General features: G+C 42.0%; 1 protein-coding gene across 1 annotated transcript; it reads left to right on the forward strand.

Annotated features, from left to right (window-relative positions):
* Window positions 1-6720: 6720 nt before the first annotated feature.
* On the forward strand, window positions 6721-26591 carry LOC311149960 (low-density lipoprotein receptor-like). The gene is made up of 18 exons (XM_084187180.1): window positions 6721-7002; window positions 20840-20965; window positions 21090-21212; window positions 21390-21767; window positions 21907-22029; window positions 22138-22260; window positions 22437-22556; window positions 22931-23056; window positions 23183-23354; window positions 23490-23717; window positions 23831-23949; window positions 24068-24207; window positions 24329-24470; window positions 24749-24892; window positions 25007-25261; window positions 25407-25481; window positions 25597-25760; window positions 25914-26591. Exons 1-18 carry the CDS (start codon window positions 6945-6947, stop codon window positions 25944-25946), a joined length of 2649 nt encoding a protein of 882 aa, XP_084043306.1. The 5' UTR covers window positions 6721-6944; the 3' UTR covers window positions 25947-26591.
* The last annotated feature ends 1301 nt before the right edge of the window (window positions 26592-27892 follow it).

Here is a 27892-nt window from a genome sequence, read left to right on the forward strand (position 1 = left end):
GAACGTTTATTTGGTGAAGTCGAGGTGAAATCTGGAGATGTGAAATATGGACAAGAATGTGAGGGTTGAAACCAGGAGGACAGAACCGATCATTGTCTAGGATTTACAGCAGGCTCCCCACAGGGGTGGAAGAACCAAGTAACCAATGGAACAGTTCCTCTCACTGCACTGTAGGCAGGCAGGCAGAGGAGATGGTCTGTTATGAACAAGAGTGCACCCCTTATGGAGGGGTGTTTCATGGACGTGAGCTGTCTTGAGGGGTTGAATGGAGGGCAAGGTGGAGGGGCTGCAACCAGTGGTTATATGTTTCAACATGTATCTACACAAGTTGTCTCACATTGTCATATCTCCAAGACTTGTGACATACGAGAGAAAGCTGGATATCAAGTTTCCCACAGAAGTGACCTTGAGTGTTGGACACAAACTCTCATTTGAGGACAATGTAGTAATTTTACTGTATATTATTCAGTATCCACCTAGCTTATCTCTGCCTTGTCCAAGGGCAGAACATTGTAAAATAATTCTAAAAGAGGTATGCTTCCCTCCCATTAATAATAAAACCATGTTTTGTATTGAGATATGATTAGAGCCATATGTTTTCTGGTGTTTGACAGTTAAGTCCTGGCAATTAAATAATGGCAGTCCTCCCAGTTGGTTGGTGATGGATTCCCCTGTAGTCCACAGACTGATGTTTTGCTTTGTGAAGGCCTCGACGTGGAACATCAGACTAGGCTACATGCCAAGAATCTAGTGCTGTCCTCATTTTAACTTTATAGTGCATCTAGTGCAAGACACTCGATGTCTACACGGCATATGCTTTCCAGCTCTGTCAGGATGGATCACTGGGCCAACAGGCTCTACTGCAGCTGGAAGAACCTGATCTGACTCTCATGTCTCCTCTCCTGTGAGGGAGAAAGGACTCTCATTCCCAGCCAACCCACTGGGCACAAACTGGTTGAATCAACGTTGTTCCAATGTAATTTGTCAACGTGTTGTGATGTGGAATCTACGTGGAAATTACATTGGATTTGAAAAAGTCATCAACGTATACTGTTGTTTTGAGGGTGAAATTCCAGTCACAGGATTATGTCATCATGGTAACCAAATTCCAATATAGACCAACCTTGTATGAAATATGTAGAATACCTTTAAAACAACGTCAGATCTTCAAAGTTATATCCACTATTAGAATAAATAATAATAATAGGCTGTGCAGCACCTCCTACTGGATAATTTATATATCTACAGTTACCCTTTGGTCTCCCATCCAGGGTTTTAACCAAGCCCTGCTTTGCTATGTTATTTGTCACTGACTACTACCAATGTGCTATCATGAGAATGATTGTTGAGGGATCTCCACCTGAAAAATGAAATACACTGAACAGAAATATAAATGCAACAATTTCTAAGATTTTACTGAGTTACAGTTCATATAAGGAAACCAGTCAATTTAAATAAATTCGTTAGGCCCTAATCTATGGATTTCACATGACTGGAAATACAGATATGCATCTGTTGGTCACAGATACCTTTAAAAAAAAAGGTAGGCACGTGGATCAGAAAACCAGTCAGTATCTGGTGTGCCTCATGCAGCGCAACACATCTCCTTCGCATAGAGTTGATCAGGCTGTAGATTGTGGCCTGTGGAATGTTGTCTCACTCCTCTTCAATGGCTGTGCCAAGTTGCTGGATATTGGTGGGAACTGGAACACGCTATCGTACACGTCGATCCAGAGCATCCCAAACATGCTCAATGGGTGACATGTCTGGTGAGTATGCAGGCCATGGAAGAACTGTGGCATTGTGCTGTGTGACAAAACTGCATGTTTTCTGTCAGGTGGATGGATTATCTTGGCAAAGTAGAAATGCTCACTAACAGGGATGTAAACAAATGTAAGAGAAATAAGCTTTTTGTGTGTATGGAACATTTCTGGGATCTTTTATTTCAGCTCATGAAACATAAGACCAACACTTTACATGTTGCGTTTGTATATTTATTCAGTATAGATTCACTGTTGCTATCGAAGTCATTCTTCCAAAGGGTAGGTTTAACAGAGCAAATTAAATGTGACCATACTTTATCACTCATACAGTGGGGAGAACAAGTATTTGATACACTGCCGATTTTGCAGGTTTTCCTACTTACAAAGCATGTAGAGGTCTGTAATTTTTTATCATAGGTACACTTCAACTGTGAGAGACAGAATCTAAAACAAAAATCCAGAAAATCACATTGTATGATTTTTAAGTAATTAATTTGCATTTTATTGCATGACATAAGTATTTGATCACCTACCAACCAGTAAGAATTCCGGCTCTCACAGACCTGTTAGTTTTTCTTTAAGAAGCCCTCCTGTTCTCCACTCATTACCTGTATTAACTGCACCTGTTTGAACTTGTTACCTGTATAAAAGACACCTGTCCAATCAAACAGACTCCAACCTCTCCACAATGGCCAAGACCAGAGAGCTGTGTAAGGACATCAGGGATAAAATTGTAGACCTGCACAAGGCTGGGATGGGCTATAGGACAATAGGCAAGCAGCTTGGTGAGAAGGCAACTGTTGGCGCAATTATTAGAAAATGGAAGAAGTTCAAGATGACGGTCAAACACCCTCAATCTGGGGCTCCATGCAAGATCTCACCTCGTGGGGCATCAATGATCGTGAGGAAGGTGAGGGATCAGCCCAGAACTACACAGCAGGACCTGGTCAATGACCTGAAGAGAGCTGGGACCACAGTCTCAAAGAAAACCATTAGTAACACACTACGCCGTCATGGATTAAAATCCTGCAGGGCACGCAAGGTCCCCCTGCTCAAGCCAGCGCATGTCCAGGCCCATCTGAAGTTTGCCAATGACCGTCTGGATGATCCAGAGGAGGAATGGGAGAAGGTCATGTGGTCTGATGAGATGAAAATATAGCTTTTTGGTCTAAACTCCACTCGCCGTGTTTGGAGGAAGAAGAAGGATGAGTACAACCCCAAGAACACCATCCCAACCGTGAAGCATGGAGGTGGAAACATCATTCTTTGGGGATGCTTTTCTGCAAAGGGGACAGGACGACTGCACCGTATTGAGGGGAGGATGGATGGGGCCATGTAACGCGAGATCTTGGCCAACAACCTCCTTCCCTCAGTAAGCGCATTGAAGATGGGTCGTGGCTGGGTCTTCCAGCATGACAACGACCCGAAACACACAGCCAGGGCAACTAAGGAGTGGCTCCGTAAGAAGCATCTCAAGGTCCTGGAGTGGCCTAGCCAGTCTCCAGACCTGAACCCAATAGAAAATCTTTGGAGGGAGCTGAAAGTCTGTATTGCCCAGCGACAGCCCCGAAACCTGAAGGATCTGGAGAAGGTCTGTATGGAGGAGTGGGCCAAAATCCCTGCTGCAGTGTGTGCAAACCTGGTCAAGACCTACAGGAAACATATGATCTCTGTAATTGCAAACAAAGGTTTCTGTACCAAATATTAAGTTCTGCTTTTCTGATGTATCAAATACTTATGTCATGCAATAAAATGCAAATTAATTACTTAAAAATCATACAATGTGATTTTCTGGATTTTTGATAAAAATTACAGACCTCTACATGCTTTGTAAGTAGGAAAACCTGCAAAATCAGCAGGGGATCAAATACTTTTTTCCTTCACTGTACTTGTTCTCCCCACCGTATATCATCATTGATGCTATTTAGGCCTATATAGCATTTGCAATGTTATCAACAGCTATTGTTTCAATTCAACCCAGAATTCAACAAAAAATAGACAGTACAATGGGCATAGGGTTTCAAGGGTTGATTTATAATGTAATGACATTTCGGGATATTGAATTGTGTTCGGTTGTCAATGCACTCAAATATCAACATTTGAAGGAGATGTATATTTTGCTTGGATAGCTCCATCTGTGCCACTGGTTTAGTCTGGCTTTATTTCCAGTTTGTCTGCAAATTAATAATTGATATGTTGGATTCACGTCTCCATCTTAACCAAAAATCTAAGTTAAAGAATAGGACTAAATCAAATCAAACTTTATTTAAAGTGCATTTAAAGTTAGATTTTATTTAGTCCTATTCATTAACTGGGATGTCCACCAGATCAGAGGATGACTAGGGATGTTCTCTTGATACAGTAAGTTTGTGAATCTGACAATTTTCCTGTCCTGCTAAGCATTCAAAATGTAACTAATACATTTTGGGTGTCAGGGAAAATGTATGGAGTAAAAACTACATTATTTTCTTTAGGAATGTAGTGAAGTAAAAGTTGTCAAAAATATGAATAGTAAACTAAAGTACAGATACCCCCAAAAATGACTAAAGTAGTACTTTAAAGTATTTCTTCTTTAGTACTTTACACCACTGTTGTCCTCACTGTTTACATAGGCTGCGGTGGGAGGGATTGCAAATGGTGAGGTGCTGTGGGGGTGGAGAGATGAGTTAGTTGGCAGTGGGGATGGTGCACTTTCTGGTTTCAGGTGAAAATAGAATAGGGTGAGATGCTCACCTTACCTGCACTGTGAATTAGTGGCTTTGTTCCTGCTCTTGAAGGACTGCGTTTATAGGAAGCTGAATAGAATAGCTGATATCTGAAGAATGCTTTTCCCTGCAATGAGACATATCTGCTTAATCAGCATTCCAATAGCGGGAGCACTGAGGGCAGCACAATTAGTGACAGTCTCATTAGGCACTTCTGTGGTTCTCCTTTACACAGTTTCGGAAGCTTTCATGCCCCATGGCGGGCTATTCAAGGTCCGGTCACTGAGAGGACCAACTCTCACCCGAGGGCAGAGAGTTGTGTGACTGTCAACTCCTATTAATGGTCTCAAATGTAGGTTAGCTTTCTCAGAATCCATGTGAAGGAAATACATCTCAATCCTGGTGTAAAAACCAATTAGCAATGATTATTTTGTAAGGTATTGTAACATGAAATTGAATTGTTACTCTTTCATCTTGATGTAGTGTAGTATGATCCAAATCTGTCTAACATAATCTTGATTACATCTGTGTTACCACTCCCTAATACTAAATAAAACACCATTGCTTCAGAAGGAGAGGATAATAGCTTTGTAATTTGCTGTTGGCATCATCATCAAAGCCTTGGCTTCTCCTGCTATCTTATTTCCAGCTACTGTGTGTAGCTAGATCCTCAAATCTGATATGAAGCCACTATTAGATTATAGTTTTTAGCTTGTTCAATTTGGTCCGAAATAGGACGGGGAGCTTTAGTCAGTTACTGGTTGACAGAGACATGGCAGGATGTCATACTAATACTGGTCGGGGGTAGCAGACCCATGAGAACTAGAACAGTTTGATTTTGCTATTATGTGTGTTGTCACGTGTTGCCGCTTTGACCATGAGGGAAAAACACAGTCGTTTGGCTGTGGCGTTTTTGTGTTTTGTATAAGAGATGGTGCGTCATTGCACACTGATGGACATTGGTTAGATCAATATAAAAAATAGATAGAGCAAGTACAAACTAGAAGAGAATTAGTCCTCAAGGCCATCATGATAGACCTGATCACATGTTCTGTGCTTATTGTCTGAGGGAAGTTCTGCAACCAAATTGCTTGTCTGGAATCAATTAGATTCTTCACTTGAAAGTTATATTTCATTCAAACCCCATCTGAATTTAGAAATTAAGTGTGGTGTTGGCTTGCTGAACTAAATGCTAGAGCTTTGTGTCTACCCACACAACACGGTTTGTTGCATTTTGTTCATTTTGTGTTGTTGAGGTTAGTTCATGGGAACTGTAATAGTTTTGTTTGTTGAATAATCTATGGCCTTGTGTCAAAGGACTCTCTCTGTATTCCTGTTACATGCTACTGAAACCCTGGTTCAAGGCTATATGCCATCACGCTTTCTCTATTTTCAAACTTTGTCTTGTACTTTATCTTTGCGTATCTTCACAGGACTTGAGAACAATTGAGAATTTGAAGTCAGACCTTTGGTCATGTGCAGCTCATAAATTCCTTTTGGAAGTTGAGGTTCAATCCTCTTTGTTATTGAAGACAGGAAATGAGCTGATAACATCATGATTATATACCTCATTAATGGCTTTATGGCAGGTTCACTAACATCCTATTTATTTGTCTTTTCCCCCACTCAGTTCTGTTGTATTTCATAGGGACAACCTCTGTTTGTGTCGAGGAACCCCAACAGCCTATGTCATTTTCTGTTTGTGTCTGGATTGAGCTGAGTTATGAAAATGTATAGTTTTATCAAAATGTCACAAGTTAGTTTTACTGAGATATGTAGGACCTATCACTATTAAGAATCACATTTATAGTTACCACTTTTACCAACTCCACGGAAAAGCAAGCAAACATGTTTTGACCAAAACTTCAAAGAACTTTATCTATTGTTTTGACCAGGGAGATTCTGCTTTTGAATACTTAGAAGCGCCTGTCAGAATGGGTTTTTGACAAATATTGGTACGTCTAGGCCTGCCTCTTGTGTGTGTGTGTGTGAATGTGTGTGTGTGTGTGTGTGTGTGTGTGTGTTCGTGCCTGGAGCTTCAAGAATGAACTCAAAATACACACACACACGCACACACAAAGGGTAAAACCGTAGTAAAATAGATCGTATGAAGACACGCCTCTCGATAGTGAGGCTCTGTATTCCAGAGATCACACCACTCCAAACCCCGCCCTACGCTTCTTGGGCTCCTCCCATTCCCGCCCACTCCTGGACCACATTGAAATTGGTCTGATGTTGCCAAACATTATTACACTGTCAGGAGCATCCTTGCCTAGCCTCTCGTCCCAAGCGCATCTGAATCCAGAACATAAGAGCAGAGGAACGGAATAGCTTGGAAGCAGTGACTTTAAAATAAAACAATAGTTTTAACTTGGTAAAGGAGTAACATATCATAGACATTGTTATAGCTGTATCATAATACCTTATTGAAAGTCAGAGTAAAGTGTAAATCATTTTAACAATTTGTCTGCACACTATGTGGCGGCTGCTGTGCGTGCTGTTGGTGTTCCTGGCTTGCTGTTTTGTCCAAACAAGTAAGTATCTTCTATTCTAACATAGGTCTACTCTAGTGTATTGTCAACTTCTGAATAATTCCCAATTAATTTGGCTTATTTGTTATTTGGACCCTTAATGCATAGTGGCAAAGTAAGTCTATTTTTAAACATAGTCTACCTTCTTGTAAAATATTATGTCTATCGTAAATGGCGATTTTGGATCTATTTGAAATGTTTAAATAGCCCTCTCTCTGACTTCGCCTGATGCATCACGATGGGGGAGGGGGCTAGTTATTTGTAGAATGTAGGTCAAATTTCTGTTGCATCTTGAAGAAGCTGCGATAATATTTTGCAAAACAAATAGTTTCTTATTATCACAACACAATGTGTGGGCGATTGTTTATTTTATTAGTGCACTCCCATTTACACTTAGATACATTTACATTATAAAAAATGTTCGGACATTTGAAATAATTAACTACATTCACTGCCTCTGATTCGTTGTTGGCCATCCGTGGCCAATCAGATTTGAGAATGTACAACAAGACGTTTCGGAAAGCCGGTTGTTGAATAGGAGCCGGGCGAGGCAATAGGATGTTTGCATTGTAGTTCATGCTGAGAAGAGCGGCATTTAACAGTTTTGCATTATTGTGCAATACTTTTTTGTGCAAGACAATTATTTTGTTAGTAGGCTATTGTTATTTTAAAGCTAAAGTCCTTCATTGCTACTTCCATTTAAGGATTTATAAATTAAAGGGATACTTCGGGATTTTGGCAATGAGGCCTTTTACTTCCCCAGAGTCAGAATAACTCTGGATACCATGTGGCCAGTATGAAGGAAGTTAGAGGTAGTTTAGCGAGTCAATGCTAACTAGCATTAGCGTAATGACTGGAAGTCTATGGGTATCTACCTAATTATACCCATTGATTCTGGAAGAATATCTTATACATACCTAATGAGCTTAGTTCAACTATTGTACCCCATCAGAACTCAAAATATCCACATTTGTTCCTCCAATGTTTGTAAACAACATAGGCTAAATGTAAACAAATCCTGTATAGCCTCAAAACACAGTTACAATTAGAATTTTGATATCATTACATTTACGTCATTTAGCAGACGCTCTTATCCAGAGCGACTTTACAGTTAGTGAGTGCATACATGTTTTTTTTTTCATACTGGCCCCCAGTGGGAATCAAACCCACAACCCTGGCGTTGCAAGCGCCATGCTCTACAAACTGAGCTACACGGGGCCATGGATGGTCAGTGCTTGCATCCATACTCTAGCTCTGTCTATGAATTTGTCACACAAAGTGCAAAAATCTTCAAAATTCACGTACTGTAGATTACAAATGAATTATTGTATAATTAGGCTACATAGCAAGGCTGCAATAAACTAAATGTGTTCTCCTCAACTGATGCAATAACCAGTCACATTGCAATCTAGACCCTCTGTTGTTCCCTCACATTTTTAACATTTCATTCTCCCCTCACGTTTTTGACCCTTTCATGATATATTGATGGCCCTATGGCATCATTGTGGTGGGCCCCCCTGAGAATTAAAGGAATCCCTCTTGCCCACCTCCAAAAAGCATTACTTTCATGTATTTCTCTTGAGGCAACGTTCCAACGTGTGATTTACCAGAACGCAAACTGTTTTCCAAGGGATGACAGTGTGAAATTTGATCATATCTGGGTATTCGCTTATGTTCTCTCTCAGTTGTGCGGGTATTCATTCAGGTGTTGTTTTGCTCTTATTTTGTGGCTCGTCTTGTTCACTCACGAGGGGACTCTATAGATAAGTATGAAAAATGTATGCACTCACTAACTGTAAGTCGCTCTGGATAAGAGCGTCTGCTAAATGACTAAAATGTAAAATAAGACAACCAGGTTAGATAAGATTAAAGTCACTAATGATAAAAACCTTTAAAGAAAGGGAGTGCACATGGAAGAGGGTCCACCACTACAGCCGCCCATAGTACACTCTTACATGGGGACAGCTGGGTCCAGAACTGGAATAGCGGTAATCTGTTTAGCTGTGGAGACATGGTGAATGAGGACATTAACTTCTCATGTTCATAGTGTTTGTTCACAGAGTTATATCTGTACTAGATGGCCCCATTTGATTTCCATAAACTTTCCCAGATCTGCTGTTGACATCTGTTGAATAGAACGGACCGAAAAGCAACAGAACTGTGCTGTCACAGTTTAAGACCAAGATATCTCAGTAAAAAAAATGTAGGCCAAACTATGAACCTTCTCTTAAATGAGCATAAATTGTTCAATCTTTCCAAATTCCCTTATTTACATCCTTGAAGTAACATGGTACTGCAATTCAGTAGGTATTATTGTTCCTGAAACCAAAACTGTTGGTGAGTAACTAAAGGTTCACCTCACCCAGGAACTGTCCTGTTTTGGTCAGTGAAAAGAGTACCTAGCCCACTATTGTCTCTAGTGTTATTATCATGCAAACCTTCCGCTTGACCCAATCAGCTACCAGTGGTGTGATTCAAGCTCCTCCCTCTGGTCAAGCTCCTCCCTCCCTCTGGCTCCTATCAGAAACAGGTGTCCATCCAGTGTTTTGAGGCCTAAGTGCAGGATAAGGAATTCCCAGGGGCACCTGGACTATGCTGTGAGTGCTCTCTGTGGCCAGGGGCACTGATGTATAGTACAGTGTCTTAATTGGTTCTTCCAGTTCACTAACTAGGGTGATTTAGATAGGGGGTTAGGTGGAGAGCTGTAGGAGGTCTAGAATGTCTTTGTTTGATGGATGAACAGCAATTCAGAACTGCATGGAGGATAATTAAGATGTTAAGGAGAACATAACATCAGCCAGTACTGTATGTCTACGGTCTCTTTTCATTTGTCTTCAGTCACCACCACCCAAATACTGACAAAAATCTACGTTCTCCACTACCAATGGCATGTGTAAATATTAGTGTGTGTGAGTGTGTGTGCATGTGTGTGTGCATGTGTCAGTGTGTTTGAGTTGTAGATTCTCCACATTCCTCCTCTATAGGCAGGTTGGAATTTGCATGTGTATGTGTCTGTACATGTGTAAGTGTTGTCAGTGTCGCGTCAATTCAAATCTGGCATTAGGAACAAAAGAGGTCAACACGACTTCTAAGGTATACTAGTTATTTTAATTAATGCAAAAACCTTCAATGGTAAATATGATGTTTCGTATATACGGGTTCTCTGATATGCCTCGCAGGACATTCCAGAGAACTAACTCATTACTCTAGTAACAATACCCAAATACTATACAGAGGAAGTTTCCCACTTCTCTGCTGGCCAATTAGAGTAAAGACTTGAGCAGTTTAAACTATCTCAGCCAATCCGTTAATGCAGGGGGTTGGTCTCATCTCTTTGGCGCCCTTTGTTACACACTCCAGCCAGACACAAGATTATCATAACAACCTGTCATAGTGAGAAGAGCCAGCTCCCTTAGACATCATTCCCATGTCAAAGGAAGACTCATAGATCACAATGAACCATTATAGTCTTGTATTTGAAGACACAATCCTTATCTTCTCTTCACATCAATCACAGCCTTGCCAGGTGTCACAGCCTACATTAGCCCAGTCAAGAATGCATTCTTTCTAAGTTAGTCATCCTATCAGTTTAGAAGAATAATAAATCCCTAATAATCCCCCTTTTCACACCACATAAGGTGTGATTCAAAAATAAGAAAACACAGATCTTCATTCATTATAATACAAAACAAACAAAAAATCACACTTTTATTAATAGGCCATTATGATACTAAAAAATGCAAACGCTCAGTCCATCTACACCCCACTTGCAAATTGTTACCAGTCATCAAAGAACTTCAAACCATCACATAAGAAAAGACAAACATTCACATGGTTAACTTGATTAATAAAGCATAAAACACAGGATTAATAGAACACAAAACATAAGACTATTAAAACATAAAACACAAACAGAGAAGTATATTTTGGCCCCCTTTAGACACCCTCTAGTGTCACTCCACCAAGCCTGGTAGGTCATATCCTCCATTCCTAGGTTGGAGTCCAGGATTGGGCCTTATCTCACCATCTGTGGGAAATCACCTTCTCCATCTCCTTTCTCACCAAACCTCAGACACAGGAAATAAGACAACATCCACAAAGAACAAGTATACCCAGTCCGCCTGGCCTTGCTGCTATTCCAGTTTAAACTGTTCTGCCTGCGGTTATGGAACCCCTACCTGTCCCAGACCTGCTGTTTTAAACTCTAATGATCGGCTATGAAAAGCCAACTGAGATTTATTCCTGATTATTATTTGACCATGCTTGTCACTTATGAACATTTTTGAACATCTTGGCATGGTTCTGTTATAATCTCCACCCGGCACAGCCAGAAGAGGACTGGCCACCCCTCATAGCCTGGTTCCTCTCTAGGTTTCTTCCTAGGTTTTGCCTTTCTAGGGAGTTTTTCCTAGCCACCGTGCTTCTACACCTGCATTACTAGCTGTTTGGGGTTTTAGGCTGGGTTTCTGTACAGCACTTCGAGATATTAGCTGATGTAAGAAGGGCTATATAAAATAAAATTGATTGATTGATTGATACCCATAGAAGCTATAACTTCACCCAGAATAGTTACAACAATAGTTTTCCATTTATCAAATATGTTATCAAACCAACCGTTTATGGAGCTATCAATATCAGAGTTCTCAGCCAGTTTGTTCGTCAGTGTAGTTACTCCCATGAAGCTCTTTTGTCACTGACCCGTCCGGTGCTATATTGTTTGAGGATGAAAATACAGCACATAGATCCAAACAGAACACAAACTCCGCCCCTCTCAGCCAAAAGCCTATCTAACGCTATTCTATTCTGCTTTGTCATTAAGATAGTTGCCGCTTTCTGCTCATCTAATCCCTTTATTGTATCACAAGTGTGGTTTATACATCTTTGCTGGTTATAGTAAATATAATTTATCCAACCGAAGTTTTTATTAATTGTTGACCAACAAAAAATACTTGATTCAAACTCAACTGTGGTCTGATTCCTAGCTTTGAATTGTTCTGTAACCTCTCGAGGTTCTCCTATCCCATCACAGGATCCTTTCATCAAAGGATCCCAGGAGGAGGTCCTACTTGCTATTTGACAACTCACCAGTCTCTTACACGTTTGATTGTTTACATATGTAGTTGAGTTCACAATCAGTTATCACCACACAACCATCAGATGTCAGCACAGGCCTGGTTTTGGGTCCTACAATCCTCTGTCTGCAACAAATAGGAGAGATTAGTCATGTTCTCTTTCAGTTGTGATATTCTCTGTGTAGGAGCAGAGCTAAGATGCCCTACTCTGTATCCTATCTTACTAGTCCTAGAAAAACGATTAGAATCCCCTGAGACTTCAAACGTAGGCAACCTAGGTCGGAATGAGTTTGTTATCGGGGGATACTGATAGTCCAAGTTACTACAAGACTCTTTCACCACATTCCCAGGTGGTTTGCATGGGGATAAACCTGTTTTTGCGTACTTCAGACATTCAGACAGTACCTACCCTTCTATGGGTCGCACTGCCATTTCTGGTAATTCCCTACCCTCACAACACTACACCTGTCCCCAAACTGTATATGGAGATTTACATATCTCCCACGCTCTCGATACGAGCAACTACATAGTCCCAGGATGTACACGGCGACACACATATAGTGATGTCCTCCCCTAAAGTCCTTAATCTTCCCCTTTCCCTACGTCTATCTGTCTCCTATGCCTTCATAGACTGTGCTCCGGTATTATTCTATCAACTTGTTTTAGGTTAACTACTACTTTTGGCTGATCAGAAGGGTTTGAGTGTGTTAGGAATATGGCCCCCACAATCAGACAGCTACCTACCGTCAGGAGACCTGTGAATCCCCACCCTTGCCCTGAGAACATGTCAGACGCCAACCCATTACTTTACCTTCTACCAAACTCACACAGGGATGATCAGACAGGGTAAGGGAATCTTCGTTAAGGAGGCAACCCCCGGACCATAGTGGTGATCGGATCTTTCTCCTAACTCTGTGTTTGTTCATCAGGTGTAACTGGGTTTACCTTTTTGCAGTGCGTGACATGCACCCAGATTGATCTAATAGGACTTGATAGGGCCCTTCCCAACAGGCCTGCTTCCAGTTTTTCTTATTTTAGGGACTGGATTCACACCCAGTCTCCTGGTGTGATAGAGTGGGTCACCTTCTCCTTTAGTTCACCTGTGGGGCACAAAACCTCTGACATACGGGTGTGGTTAATAAACTATGTTCACACATACATGTTCAGCTCTCAATTTCTATTGTTGTTTTTTCTTTTTAAGTATTATTATTTAATTCTATCAATATTATTTAATCCTATCACTCCCCCTTTTTTTGACACATGATTCGCCCATGTGTCAATATTACCACCTTTCTAAACCATTTCTTATGTAATTTATCATCCTATTGGCATGCCTTTCATTTTTTAGATTATCTTTTGCTCCTTTATTGCTCCTCCCACTTCCTTTGTCTTTTATGGAAGCTAAACTCAACTTTCATCCAGTTCAGAATCAATTAGTAATCCAATCAATCAATCTCTTATCTTATAAAAACACTTATGTTTAGTTCAAACTCTGTTCTACCCAGGCTCTCCCGGGCTTGACCTGAAGACTAATTGTTGGACATGACAAGTCTATTTCTTAAGTTACCTAAGTCTTCTGTCTAGCAACAAAGAATAAAATCTCTATGTTCATGATTAACCCAATTATATCTAATAGCCCACCAAAAAACCTCATCATCTTTAAATCCCTACCAATGTCATATCCCTCGTATCTCTCTACCATTTGGATAACATCCCTTATGTATGTATGCCTCCTTAGAGTTCCAAATTACTTTACCATGGGCTACCATTGCCTTCCCATAGATAAGATCACTTAATTTACCCGTATGCAGTACATAATGGAGTACGCAAACTTTACAGCACTTTATCATTACCAATAAGCTCATCATTTGTTTTTTGTTTTAACGGTTTTGGCGCTCCAAATATAGCAGTTTTTATGGATGAGTTTAACATTCTCCCCTCCTGTGTTATAGTGTGTCCTAGGTAAATGACCTCGATCTACCAAAGTTTAAGTTTCTTTCTGCTCACTTTGTGTCCCTGTTCTTCCAGGAAGGTTAACAATTGGATTGTATCCCTCTTACATCCCTCCTGAGTGGGATTAGCCAATAGAATATAATCTACATAAACTAACATTTGTTTCCTTCCCTAGGTTCAAACTTTCCCAAATGATTAGTTATAGCCTGGGCAAAGATTGTAAGACTTTCCGAGTAGCCTTGAGGCATCCTAGCCTAAGTCCATTTCCTTCCCTGAAAAGTAAAGCCAAACCACCCCTAACTATCCGGATGAACTTGGATGCTAAAGAAAGCATTAGCTAAATCTATCACTGTAAAATAGGAGTTCTCTGGTTTCAATTGGTTCATCAATGTATGTGGATTTTGTACACATGGAACTCTGGGAATGATATTTCTATTAAACTAACTGTAAGTCCATGACCATCCTCCAGTCGGCGCTAGGTGCCTCCTTTCTAACAGGAAATATTGGAGAGTTTCATTGTACCACATCTCCAGGAATTATCACCTCTCCCTTAAGTAAATTCTCAAATGTAGGTGTTATCCCTTTTATTGCTTCTGGTTTCATAGTATCATTTTTGGTATGGTCTATTATCGGATTGAGGAATCACTTGTACTGGAGCTACCCCCTTTTTTAGTCCTACATCTGTTGTCCTTGTGACCATAATTTGAACAGAATTGCTGCTAACTCACCCTCCTGTTCCTGAGTTAAGAAAATCTCTTCCTGTCATCCGTTAAAACTTATCTCCAGATGGACACTGGGCTGGGTTTTTGCTCTCCCATTTAACTTTATTCTATATCTCCCAGTGGAGTGGCCATACTGATCCCCATTTGGTATATTCTGCCAGTCAGTAATGTTCTTCCCTTGTTTTATATATTTACCTAGTGATAAACATTCCTCTGAATGTTCTTTCACTAGGACAACATGGGGGCTCCACCTTTCTCTGTACAGCCTCTGGCTCTGTGAACCCATTTTAACCCAATTTGAAAAACAACAATCACAAATAGCCAGGCCTCACTCAATTTGATAGCTCACTTTGGTGACCTAAATTCTGCCTAACTGAGATAAGCTAATCTCTTTCTCCTAGTTATATTCTAAAGATGGTAGTACACACAAAACATGATAGATATTCCCAGTCTTAACCCATCAATAATTGTTTGTATCATTCTAATTCCTCCTAACTAATCCATTAAACCACTCAAAATTCCTCGAGTATACTATGATTATTTAATTGATTACCCTAACTCTGCTACATGTGATCTCATCTCAAATTATCCATTTATCAATTATTTATTCAACCCCCTAGGAAAACCTGTCTTCTATTCTATTGTTCCTGTACTCCCTGTATATGTCATATTTGAGTTTTTAGCCAATATAATCACAGTTACATCAAATGTTCCCTCATTTAATGGTATTTTCTTCCTAATATAACTTCCCTAAATGAGATTAAATCCCCTGCCTTCCTCTACTTATCCCTATATCATTACTGGATCAATGATAATAACCGTAACAACTATCAACAACAATTGTAATAACTAATTCACATTAAATTGTGTCTTTTTTCTGATTATGCTACAATTGTAGCCTATTCTATCGCCCCAGTCCAAAATATAAGTTTATGTAACAAATCCATAACCCACCACAGGCTGGCGCCATTCCCCAGCACAACAGCCAATGCATACTTTCATCCTAACCAAAATAAATTATCGTTTTATATTCGTCCAATTATTTTGTATTTCCCCGCTAACCCATTTCAGTTCGCTATTCAATGTATTTAACTGTTCTCTCTAAAACAAATACTTGCTATCGTTGGTCAGCATACGCTTAATGACATTCTTATCATCTGAACTATACTGTCTTTCACCCTCCCCTTTCTCCTTCGGGGAGAGCGCATGGTAACCTTATAACATATTTACATAGACTTTCCTAGAATACTTCTATTTAAGCTATCTAATTCAACCTTTCAGGTATATAGCCTCATTGCGAAAGCTTTGTCTACTGTCCCTACCTGTGTTCGAACCAGGGACAACGCCAGTCACTTCACACCATCTGCGATGCTCTCAAAGTAACTACTTCCAGTTCATAGAGCAAGTGACGTCACCAAATGAAAATCACAGTAGCTTTCACCTCAGCAAAAAACTCTCTCTTTGATTCCCTATTGTATAATTAGGTTTTTCTATTTACCCCCTAAACACGCTCGCTACAAATAGTCCATTCAACATTACCAAACCAAATACTCCATCGTACCCATTCAATCAACACATCAGCCGTGGAATTCACACTCATAAATGCAGATTATTACTCCATGCCTTGAAATGATAAATAGATTTCCACTAATAGTACCATTAATGATCTCATCTTACCCTCTGACACAAAATGAAGTTCCCTCACTGTACTACGTTAGCTCTACCATGATAATTAGTTCAATTTAACCCTCTATTTGTTTTGTACTATATTATACATTACGTCTAAAACAACATTACTTATGGTCAGTTTATTCCGCCATCATATTATCCAACAACGCCACAATCTTAAACTCATATGGGGCGGCCGACAGTTTAGTGACCAATAGCGCCGCGCCAACAACCGAGAGGTCGCCGGTTCCAATCCCCGAGCCGACCAGGCGAAAAATCTGCCGATGTGCCCTCGAGCAAGGCACTCAACCCCAATTTGTTCCCATAAATCGCTCTAGACAAGAGCGTCTGCTAAATGACTCAAATGTAATGTATAAGAACAACACCTCATAAGGAGTGCCCAGCAGGAGTCCAATTCCTATCAGAAAACATACATACAAACATTCAGACACTCCCAATCTCTCCCAGGGGGAAAAAGTTCTTCTTCACCCTGAGTGAGATTGTTGTTCCCATAAGGGTTTCTTCATTGTGTTGTCCGGATTGGTTCTCGCTGCTCAAATCAGCCCTGACTTCTGTCAGTGATCTAGAAGGAGTGGGGGCTGGTGTGCAATGAGTTAGATGGTGTCAGTGTGCGCCTAATTTACCTCTGACCTGGACTGAGTGTGAAGTAACCTCCTTCACTTCGTACGATCCAGTCCACCTGGGTTCCAGCCACTTTCTCTTGTGGACTTTAACCCTCACCCAGCCTCCCACGTTCAGTGTCAGCGTACTTCCCGACAGCTCCCCCTCTTGGGCCTTCTGCGCCTGAGAAGAGAGTGCTGCAGAAAATTCCGTCAATTTCTTCACATAATCAGTAATTTCTATCTGTTGTACATCAAGGGCGGGCATATGACCTCCCTCCCTTGGTGGACCTGGCATTACTCTCCCTGTCATTCGTTGTTCTATGTATTCATTGAATTTAGGTATGTTTATGTTTGGTCCTGCCATCTTGCTTTCTCTATCTTGGATGTATTATCGGTAGTAAATACAGACTTATCTCATGTATGACACCCTCGCATATAAAGAGGCTAATTTATATAATTTGTAATGCAATTATTATCATAAGAATCAGAATTCCAGTCACATATACCAATGCAGTAATCTCTACACACAGCACACACCACGCTTTAGTTATCTCACGCTTGTTCTAGAATCATGCACAACTTCAATATCAGTCTCCCCAGTCCCCGGTTCCTGAAACCCTAGGTCAAATTCACTCAATTCCACAGATTGGTGTTCGGTCTCATAAGTCTCACTATAACTTCCCATCATCCATTACACGTTATAATACATAAAAACACAGACACGTTAAAATATGAACACAGCAAAACAAAACTGCCAATTAGAATACAATACCTTAAAAAATTTAGGTTACCAGAGCGTCCTAAAACATAGTCTCAGTTCAACTGCCACCCTTCACACAACCTTATACTTATGTGAAGTCACAGAAGCAACTGGATCCCTATCAAAGGATTTTCTTTAGACAACTCAATCACTAGGAAAGACTTAATCTCAGCTTATTTGTACCTTTCACACAACCATTTATATGGAACGTTTTAAGTGTGAAATCACAGAGATAACTGGCATCCCCGGGAATTTAATACCTCTGGTCAATTTTCGGTGATTCTCCCCCACCTAATTAGTTAAAGTTGGTGCATGTTTATATTTAAACGATAAACCGAATTATTTCGCTCTAATTGTTTAACCAGTATTTTGCACGGTCAAACATCAAACGTTAGATCAAATATTAAACCGAATTGTTTCGACACAACTATTCAAAAGCAGTATTATGCTATTTCAAACACCAAACGTTATATTTCAATATATCAATTCAACCGTTTTAGTTCAGTCACACAATTCATCACTTTAGCTTTATGTTCCCAATTCTTTTTAACGGGTTATATGGTTTAAGCAACCACAAATCCAACAGTTATTCCCAAATTATACCGTTTGGACAGCCACAGACGTCTTAATATACAGGTTTATTATTTTTTAATAACCCCTATTCACTATTTTTATTTCGTCTGTGATCATTCGCGCACTCATGCATACAACAACACCCAGTGTCCCCCTGACTCTATCCGTATCTAGCCTTTTGATACGTGTCAGTAGCGTAACACTATCTAAAATTTAAGTGGCCATTGTGATCCTAGCCATATCTTCAGTGGATATGTGCCACAACGTTACACTTTAATCAATTAATCCCTGTATCTCACGGTTCCACCATTTGTGGTCCAGAGACTTCAGTATTTTCCTCAGAACCTAGCCATATCTCTTCTGGATATGTGTCAGAGAAACAATACTCAACTAAAATTTTTAGCGTTCCTCTCCAACGCCCTTAGCCAATAATTCCCTGTATCTCCAGTTCTCACCCCTGGTGATCCTAGCCTGGAGACTTCAGTATTTTCTCAGAACCTAGCCATATCTCTTCTGGATATGTGTCAAAGAAACAATACTCAACTAAAATTTTTAGCGTTCCTCTAATCCTAGCCATATCTCTAATGGATATGTGTCAGCAGCCAACGCCCTTAGCCAATAATTCCCTGTATCTCCAGTTCTCACCCCTGGTGATCCTAGCCTGGAGACTTCAGTATTTTCTCAGAACCTAGCCATATCTCTTCTGGATATGTGTCAAAGAAACAATACTCAACTAAAATTTTTAGCGTTCCTCTAATCCTAGCCATATCTCTAATGGATATGTGTCAGCAGCCAACGCCCTTAGCCAATAATTCCCTGTATCTCCAGTTCTCACCCCTGGTGATCCTAGCCTGGAGACTTCAGTATTTTCTCAGAACCTAGCCATATCTCTTCTGGATATGTGTCAGAGAAACAATACTCTACGGTACCAATGTTTAAACATCACATATACCAAAGGCTTGCATGTCACAATATTGTGCTTGTCTACTCATAATAGTTTCATAATTTAGTTCACTTACATCAGACAGTTGTTTCACAAAATTAATTTGGATAAAGCCAATGTGCAGATCTTTGGTTATTTAACAACAGGTATCTGCTTACCTTTAATTTTGTCCGGACTTTTTGTGAAACACAGTCCAATGAAAGAGATGACCAATGGGCCGGAAAGTATCCAGCGAAGTCCCTTCTACCAGATCACGTCGGGGTATCACCAATTGTCAGTGTCGCGTCAATTCAAATCTGGCATTAGGAACAAAAGAGGTCAACACGACTTCTAAGGTATACTAGTTATTTTAATTAATGCAAAAACCTTCAATGGTAAATATGATGTTTCGTATATACGGGTTCTCTGATATGCCTCGCAGGACATTCCAGAGAACTAACTCATTACTCTAGTAACAATACCCAAATACTATACAGAGGAAGTTTCCCACTTCTCTGCTGGCCAATTAGAGTAAAGACTTGAGCAGTTTAAACTATCTCAGCCAATCCGTTAATGCAGGGGGTTGGTCTCATCTCTTTGGCGCCCTTTGTTACACACTCCAGCCAGACACAAGATTATCATAACAACCTGTCATAGTGAGAAGAGCCAGCTCCCTTAGACATCATTCCCATGTCAAAGGAAGACTCATAGATCACAATGAACCATTATAGTCTTGTATTTGAAGACACAATCCTTATCTTCTCTTCACATCAATCACAGCCTTGCCAGGTGTCACAGCCTACATTAGCCCAGTCAAGAATGCATTCTTTCTAAGTTAGTCATCCTATCAGTTTAGAAGAATAATAAATCCCTAATAGTGTGTATGTTGAAAGGGAGAGGGTCATAATGGGCCTCTCCCTCCCATCCCCCTGCTTCTTTGTCAATGTGTTACCAGCATCCCAGCCATAGCCCACTGAACAGCCAGCCCCTCCCCCACTCACTGTCACATATGACTGCAAGCTGGGAAACGAGACCCACCAGACACAACCTGCTCTAGCACTTCTGTTTTTACTCTATACATTCTGATTTATGGTCTGTTCAAGTATTTGCCTTAGATAACATCCACAGACACAGAAAACAGACACTTTTTCCTTTTCCTGTGGTTTATTGTGGTGTCAGGATACAGGTGTTCAAAGAATGTGTTGTGTTCTTGACTGACCTTACAGTATGTAGATGATAAAGCACAGCAGAGAATTACCACTGGTGGTCCTATCCTGCTAAGGCTTTGCAGTGCCATTGGCTTGCCACGCAACTCCTCTCTGGAAAGCGTCTGATTTGTGTGCTTTGCCAGTTGCCCAGAAATAAATAGAACAGCAATTGGTTTCATTCATTAGAGCTTTATTGTCCCATTATACAATGTATCTGGGGTTGTAAATGTTAGTCAGTTAAATGCTCCATAAATCCCATTTCGATTTTGAGATTTTGTTGTTCACTAGAATGAATAGTCATGGACTGACCGTGTGTGTACGTGTATTTTTCCCTCATAGACGCAGAGACAACATGCGGGACCAGGCAGTTCCTGTGTGGGAACGGGAAGTGCATTACATTGAGATGGGTGTGTGACGACACAGATGACTGTGGAGATGGCACTGACGAGCTCCCCGGAACCTGCTGTGAGTAACACATACCGCCATAGCTAATTGGAATACAATAGAGTAATGAACCACACTTATAGTTCAACATCTTTTTCAGTTTCAGTCACTGATGGTTGTTCTCTCTTTTCTGTTGCACCTGTAGCGGCCAGAACTTGCAGACCCACAGAGTTTAGCTGTGGTGGCCGTCTGAACCAGTGTGTTCCCAGTACCTGGCTCTGTGACGGCAAAGCAGACTGTGAGAATGGTGCTGATGAGGAGAGCTGTGGTGAGTGGTCCTGTCTTCTCCACTCTCTGTTGTACCCTTCTCCCCTACTCACCTCCTAACATTTCCCCTTCTCAAAGCTACTCTCTCTTTTCCCTCTCAGTCCCATACTTTCCCAACTGATATAAGCCTGACAAATGAGGCTCCACTCTAACACACCTGTCTCTGTTCCTCCCACAGCGCCCAAGCACTGCACAGATAACGAGTTCCGCTGCAGTAACGGCCAGTGTGTGTCGGCCTCCTTTGTGTGTGATGAGGAGTTGGACTGTGATGATGGGAGCGACGAGGTTTCCTGCCCACCCGCCACCTGTAGCTCCACCTCCTTCCAGTGCAACAACTCTGTGTGTGTGCCGCGCCTGTGGGCCTGCGACGGAGACGCCGACTGCTCGGATGGCTCCGACGAGTGGCCGCAGAACTGTGGGACGCGGGCCCCTGAGGGTGCCGCCAAGCCCTGCTCCTCTCAGGAGTTCCACTGTGGCAGCGGGGAGTGTATCCACAGCAGCTGGAAATGTGACGGAGGGTTCGACTGCCTGGATCGCTCTGACGAGACCAACTGTAGTGAGTACATTCTCTCTCTCTTATTACCGTTTTATTACTGTTGTTAGCTATATTTGGTTTAATATTCTCTGTTTCAAGGTCATATGTAAGTTGCACATGGATTTCTGACTGACCTCTCAATGTCTCCTTCTCTCCATAGGCCGCCTCACCTGCCGCCCCGATGAGTTCCAATGTGGTGATGGCACCTGTATCCACGGCGGCCGCCAATGTAACCGCCAGTACGACTGCAGAGACTTGAGTGACGAAATAGGCTGTGTCATTGGTAGGCTCCTGCCCCACCTAAAGCTACTAACTCTGCTTCTACTACTGTGACCTACTGGAATGGTAGTACTACCTTTGTGTTATACTCACACTCTCCTCTCCTCCACAGTGAGCCATTGCAAGGGCCCCACCAGGTTTAAGTGCCGTAGTGGGGAGTGCATCAGCATGGAGAAGGTGTGTGACAAGCAGCGCGACTGCAGGGACTGGTCAGATGAGCCTCTCAGAGAGTGTGGTGAGCGTGAAGATGGAACATGTACTTAGGGGGAATATTGTTTAGCCTGTGGTTAGCTTCTCATGTAAAATTTGTTGGATGGAAACCCTGGGAATGCTATCTAGCTGTGGTTGCTGAGAAAAAGGAGGAGTTGTGGACTGGTGTGGTGAACTGTCACTTTTCTCTCCTCCCTGCAGACTCCAACGAGTGCCTGTACAACAATGGCGGCTGCTCACACATCTGCAATGACCTGAAGATCGGCTATGAGTGCCAATGCCCCACCGGTTACTACCTGACGGACAAGAAACGCTGTGAAGGTAAAACTCCTTACCGCTATACCTGCATGTTTGTCCACAGAGCCCAAAAAGATGGCTCAATCAGCAGCCATATTGGATCTGATGTCCGTGCCAATGTGGACTTCAGACGGTACATCCTTTAGGCCTAGTGCCAGGCGATGTGGCCATTGATGCCTTTGCCTTAGTTCAATCCTGGATGGCAGTGAAAAGCTGATGATAGTGGGGTAAGAAGGTCTCTGTCCTGACTGGGCCACTTCCCTGTGGAGCCATGATGACTCAGTGCTGTTACTGTCACACCACCTTTGTCTGACCCTACGCCACTGTTTACCTTATCCAACACTGTGTCAGTTACACAGACGTCATATGTGACATCTGTCCTGTACCTCTTCCCACAGATATCGATGAGTGTGCCAGCCCAGACATCTGCAGCCAGATCTGTGTCAATCACATGGGCAGCTACAAGTGCGAGTGTGAGGAGGGCTACCAGGTCGACCCAGCCACCAAAGCCTGCAAGGCCATCGGTAAGTATCGGACCTAAGAAAGACTGAATGCTTACTTTGCTCATGTGTTGATCAAGTTTATTTTAAAATTGTCATGGGTCATGCATTGCAGTAATTGGAACGATACTCTCTCGTCTGATCACACAGGCACTGTAGCCTATCTGTTCTTCACCAATCGCCATGAGGTGAGGAAGATGACACTGGACAAGAGTGAGTACACCCGTGTCATCCCCCGCCTGAAGAACGCAGTGGCTCTGGACATGAACATGGTTGCCAAGGAGATTTACTGGTCTGACATCTCCCAGAAGAAGATCTACTGGTGAGCAAAGCTTCCATGTTTTCTTTATCCATAGAGCCCTGTTGTAGGCCTATTGCTCCCAGTGATATCTTGATGATGATGATAATTAGAAGGATATATTTTCTCTCTATTTTCCACCCTTCTCCTACAATCCAGCACCTCCATGGACTTGGCTGCAGACACAGCTCAGCACAGAGTTGTGATTGGCAGCGACATCGAGGCTCCTGAAGGCATCGCCTTTGACTGGGTCCACGGCAACATCTACTGGACCGACAGTATCCGCAGCAGCATCTCTGTGTCAACCGCCAATGGGAGCCGCCGCAAGACTCTCTTCCAGAATGACCTGGCCAAGCCCCGCGCTATCGTGGTCGACCCCCACAGCAAGTAGGTCCCACACTGGCTTCAGAAATGAGCATAATAACTGAAACATTGAGTCTACACAGGATATTTATTGAATGATGACATGCTTCAATAAATGTGCTCTCCTGCCCTCCTAGCTTCATGTACTGGACTGACTGGGGAACTCCAGCCAAGATTGAGAAGGGAGGTCTGAACGGAGGAGACCGTGCTGCTCTGGTCACAGACGACATTGTGTGGCCCAATGGAATCACCCTTGGTGAGCACATTCATAACTTCCTACCTTTGTTTGTGTGGGTGCGCATGCATAACTGTGTGTGTGTTTCTGAATGGTCACGCTGGTCTGACTAGTTTCTCTTATCCTCTCGCCTGGTCAGACCTGCTGAACCAGCGGCTGTACTGGGTGGACTCCAAGCTGCACACCCTCTCCAGTATTGACGTCCAGGGTGGCGGCCGAAGGACACTCATTATAGATGAACACAGGCTAGCCCATCCCCTAGGCATCACTGTGTTTGAGGTGAGCGCCAAAATCATAACTTTCAAATGAGGCACTATGAAAATTAAGTCTGAAAGCAACCATATATTCCATATGTTTATGCAGAGATTATAAATGTTATAATGGAGTATTGTGTGTGTAGGAAAGAGTGTTTTGGACAGATGTCAGCAATAATGCCATTCTGAGTGCCAACCGTGTGACGGGCAGGGACATCAAGCCTGTGGCAGAGCACCTGGCATCCCCAGAGGACATTGTGTTGTACCACAACCTCAAACAGCCAACTGGTATGTATCAAGTCTCTCAGCTTTTAATATTCCCATTGTTAGTTAGATCAGTAGTTTGTATATGCAAGAGTAGCCATGGAGTTAGGCACTAATGTGTTTTGGCATGATGGTTGCACCTCAGGGATGCATTTTATTCAAAGTGCTATTTTTGTGTCTGGAGCCTCAGACTATTACAATTAAGTTACACTGCTGCAGTAGCATAGCAATAGCAATGTGCTTTTTATTGAGACAAACCAGTACCCAGACTTAATCCCCTCCTCCCCTCTGCCCCACTCCAGGCAGGGACTGGTGCAAGGTGGCCAACGGAGGCTGTGAGTTCATGTGTCTGGCAGCCCCCCAGGTGGGCATACATTCCCCCAAGTACACCTGTGCATGCCCTGACAACATGCTGCTGGCCAAAGACATGAGGAAATGTGTACCAGGTATATATCTAGCTAGCACCCTAAGCCTCTCTATGTAACATAACACAGGGGAAATATATAATCCCTTGCTTCCTGTATAATCTCTAACCTAAGTGTTTTCTGTGTATTCACCAGCTGCACCAACACCTGCAGCTCCAGTCAAGCCCAATGTTCCCGCCACCAACCCCCCACCCCCACCGGCACCCGCCCGCACCTCCCCTGCACCTCCAGCCCGTGCCACCACTAAGGCCCCCATCATCACTACCACAGTTACACCTGCACCTCCCCGCACTACCAAGCCTGTGCCACGCAACCCCCAGCCTGCCCAGCCAGATAGACCCAGGATCCCCCAGGCCCATACTACCACTGTGCCTCAAGTTACCACTCAGGGTAAGCATGAGTTGAATGTGTGCTCTCACTAAATGCAGTAGTTATCAGCAATGAATATATATTTTTAAAGATGAAACTTTCCTGGAACGTCGTACTTTGACAGGATGTATCATTAATCTAATATGTTTCTTGTTTTTCCCTTCAGACATCCGCCATGAATTTTCTGCTCTACCCACAGTCCCTTCAACCCCTGCAGCTTTATACATCGCACTGCCTATAGGTAAGTTGCAGTTAGTACAGTTAGTTAGAATTATTCTTACACACCAGTGATGTTAAAACCCCACTTTAGCATCAACAAATCCCCTCTAACCTCTCTCTCTCTCTCTGTCTCTCAGCCATTGTGTGTCTGGTGGCCTTTGGTGCCGTGCTGCTGTGGAGGAACTACAGGCTGAAGAACACTAACACCATTCACTTTGAAAACCCAGTCTACCAGAAGACCACTGAAGACCAGGTGCACATATGCAGGAGCCACAGTCCAGATGGCTACTCCTACCCACCGGTAAGAGGCCAATCTGTCATACACAGTCAATCTCAATGTCACTTGGAGTATGCTAGTGTTTTTGAAGTATTAGCATAGGGATATGTAGCCTATGGTATGTAGTAGCTGTAGTTCAGTGACTTAATGTATTCATCTTTGTGTCCTTCCCCTCAGAGACAGATTGTGAGTCTTGATGATGAGGCTTGACAGTCGTACTGACGTTCCCTGCCAACACAAACGCTTTAAGAGGAAAGAGCAGAGGAGTAAGAGAGACATGTTATATAAGCTACCTGGACAAACTTTTTTTTGTTTTTTGTTTTTTTACCTCACAACCTCAAAGACATAAGAAGCCAGAGAAAGTGTCATACCGCTGACCAAATCACTGTGTGCTCAAAGACAAATGGAACCTCTGGAAAGAAAAGCAGGAAAAGGAGGAAGATTTCCCATCCAGACTTTCTTGCCCATTTGTGCACAATCCAGAGCCATAAGAGACCATCAACTCATCTCCACCATGCTTGGGTTTTATTGGCCCATTATACACCATAGCATTTTTTCTCAGAGACAATTTGTCTGAACTGTGAAATATCTTACAAATGGAGGACTCTCCAGAAGTTAAACCACATTATGAAAGAACAGTAATGTAATTGTAATATTTGAGTGTTTTGTGAAGAAGTGCCCTTGATATATGAGGTGACTGCAACTTTATTGAACACCACTTAGAAATGAGAAAGTTCTCTCTTTCTTGCTACGTAGAATTCAGAAATGAGGTATTGTAAATAACGTAGGTATTTATTTCACTTATGACCGAGACTGACAAAATGTTGAGAAATAATGAGCGGATCATATCTTGCACTATGTCTAGACTAATTTATTTGTTCCTGAATTGTTTTAATAACAAAATTGGACTTAAACTAACACCTGAGCCACTTGTTGAAATGAATCCCTTTGATAGTGAATGTCGTCTTGAATTCTATACATGTGCCAATTTAACCTCTATATCATCACCAGACAGGGATAAAGTCAAATCATAGCTTTTTATACCAATCGTCCACATTGCCTCACTAGTGGAGCACTATCCAAATGGATGGTTAGACACACTAACGCTTATACTGTATGTCTATGTGCCTTGGTAACACTATTGCTGTGGGAACATTCCATTTCCCTTTTATGGTGTTTAATTGCAAGCCAAGAGAGTAGATTTAGGACAGTCTGTTTGAGATGTATCTTTCTCATTTTCTCCCTTGTCTAACTTTCTGTCACTCCCTCCTTCTCAAGCTTCCCGTTCTCTCAGCTCAACTGTTTGAGAGCAGTGGTCCTCTGTAGCTCAGCTGGTAGAGCACGGCGCTTGTAACGCCAAGGTAGTGGGTTCGATCCCCGGGACCACCCATACACAAAAATGTATGCACGCATGACTGTAAGTCGCTTTGGATAAAAGCGTCTGCTAAATGGCATATTATTATTATTATGTATATAATTGTGTAATTCTTCTATGACAAAAAGCCTTAAAAAATTGGGTCATGGGACCATGTGACCATGTGACCATTGGAGCCATGTTCATGTGACTGTGTCATGCAACAGTAGTACACAGACTACACTCTTAGAAAAAAGGGTGCTATTTAGAACCTTAAAGGGTTCTTCGGCTGTCCCCATAGGAGAACCCTTTGAATAACCCTTTTTGGTTCCAGGTAGAACCCTTTTGGGTTCCATGTAGAACCCTTTCCACAGAGGGTTATACATGGAACCCAAAAGGGTTCTACCTGGAACCAAAAAGGGTTATGCCTGGAACCAAAAAGGGTTCTACAATGGGGACAGCTGATCCCAATTTTCTAAGAGTGTAGCATCTTCATGTCTTCATTCAGGTTCAGAAACATAAGTTGCCTTTTAATGGTTTTCACAGCATTGTTTACTGGAGAGAGTTTTAGGTAGATTTATTTGACTAAGTAAAAACTGATTATGACAGTTCTAGGTACTGGAATAGAAGCCGTCCAAGTGCATTATATATCATGCTGATAACCTTTTAACCAGATGATTTATTCAAATACTAATGATGGTGCTGAGGTGGCTTTAGGCCACAATGTTTCACACTTCTTTCTCTGAGATCAGAGTGAAATTAATGTGTCTAACTGTTTACAATTAAATGTGTTTGACATTGA

Source organism: Coregonus lavaretus, assembly GCF_964263955.1.
Source record: "Coregonus lavaretus genome assembly, chromosome: 2".
Classification (NCBI taxonomy): Eukaryota; Metazoa; Chordata; class Actinopteri; order Salmoniformes; family Salmonidae; genus Coregonus; species Coregonus lavaretus.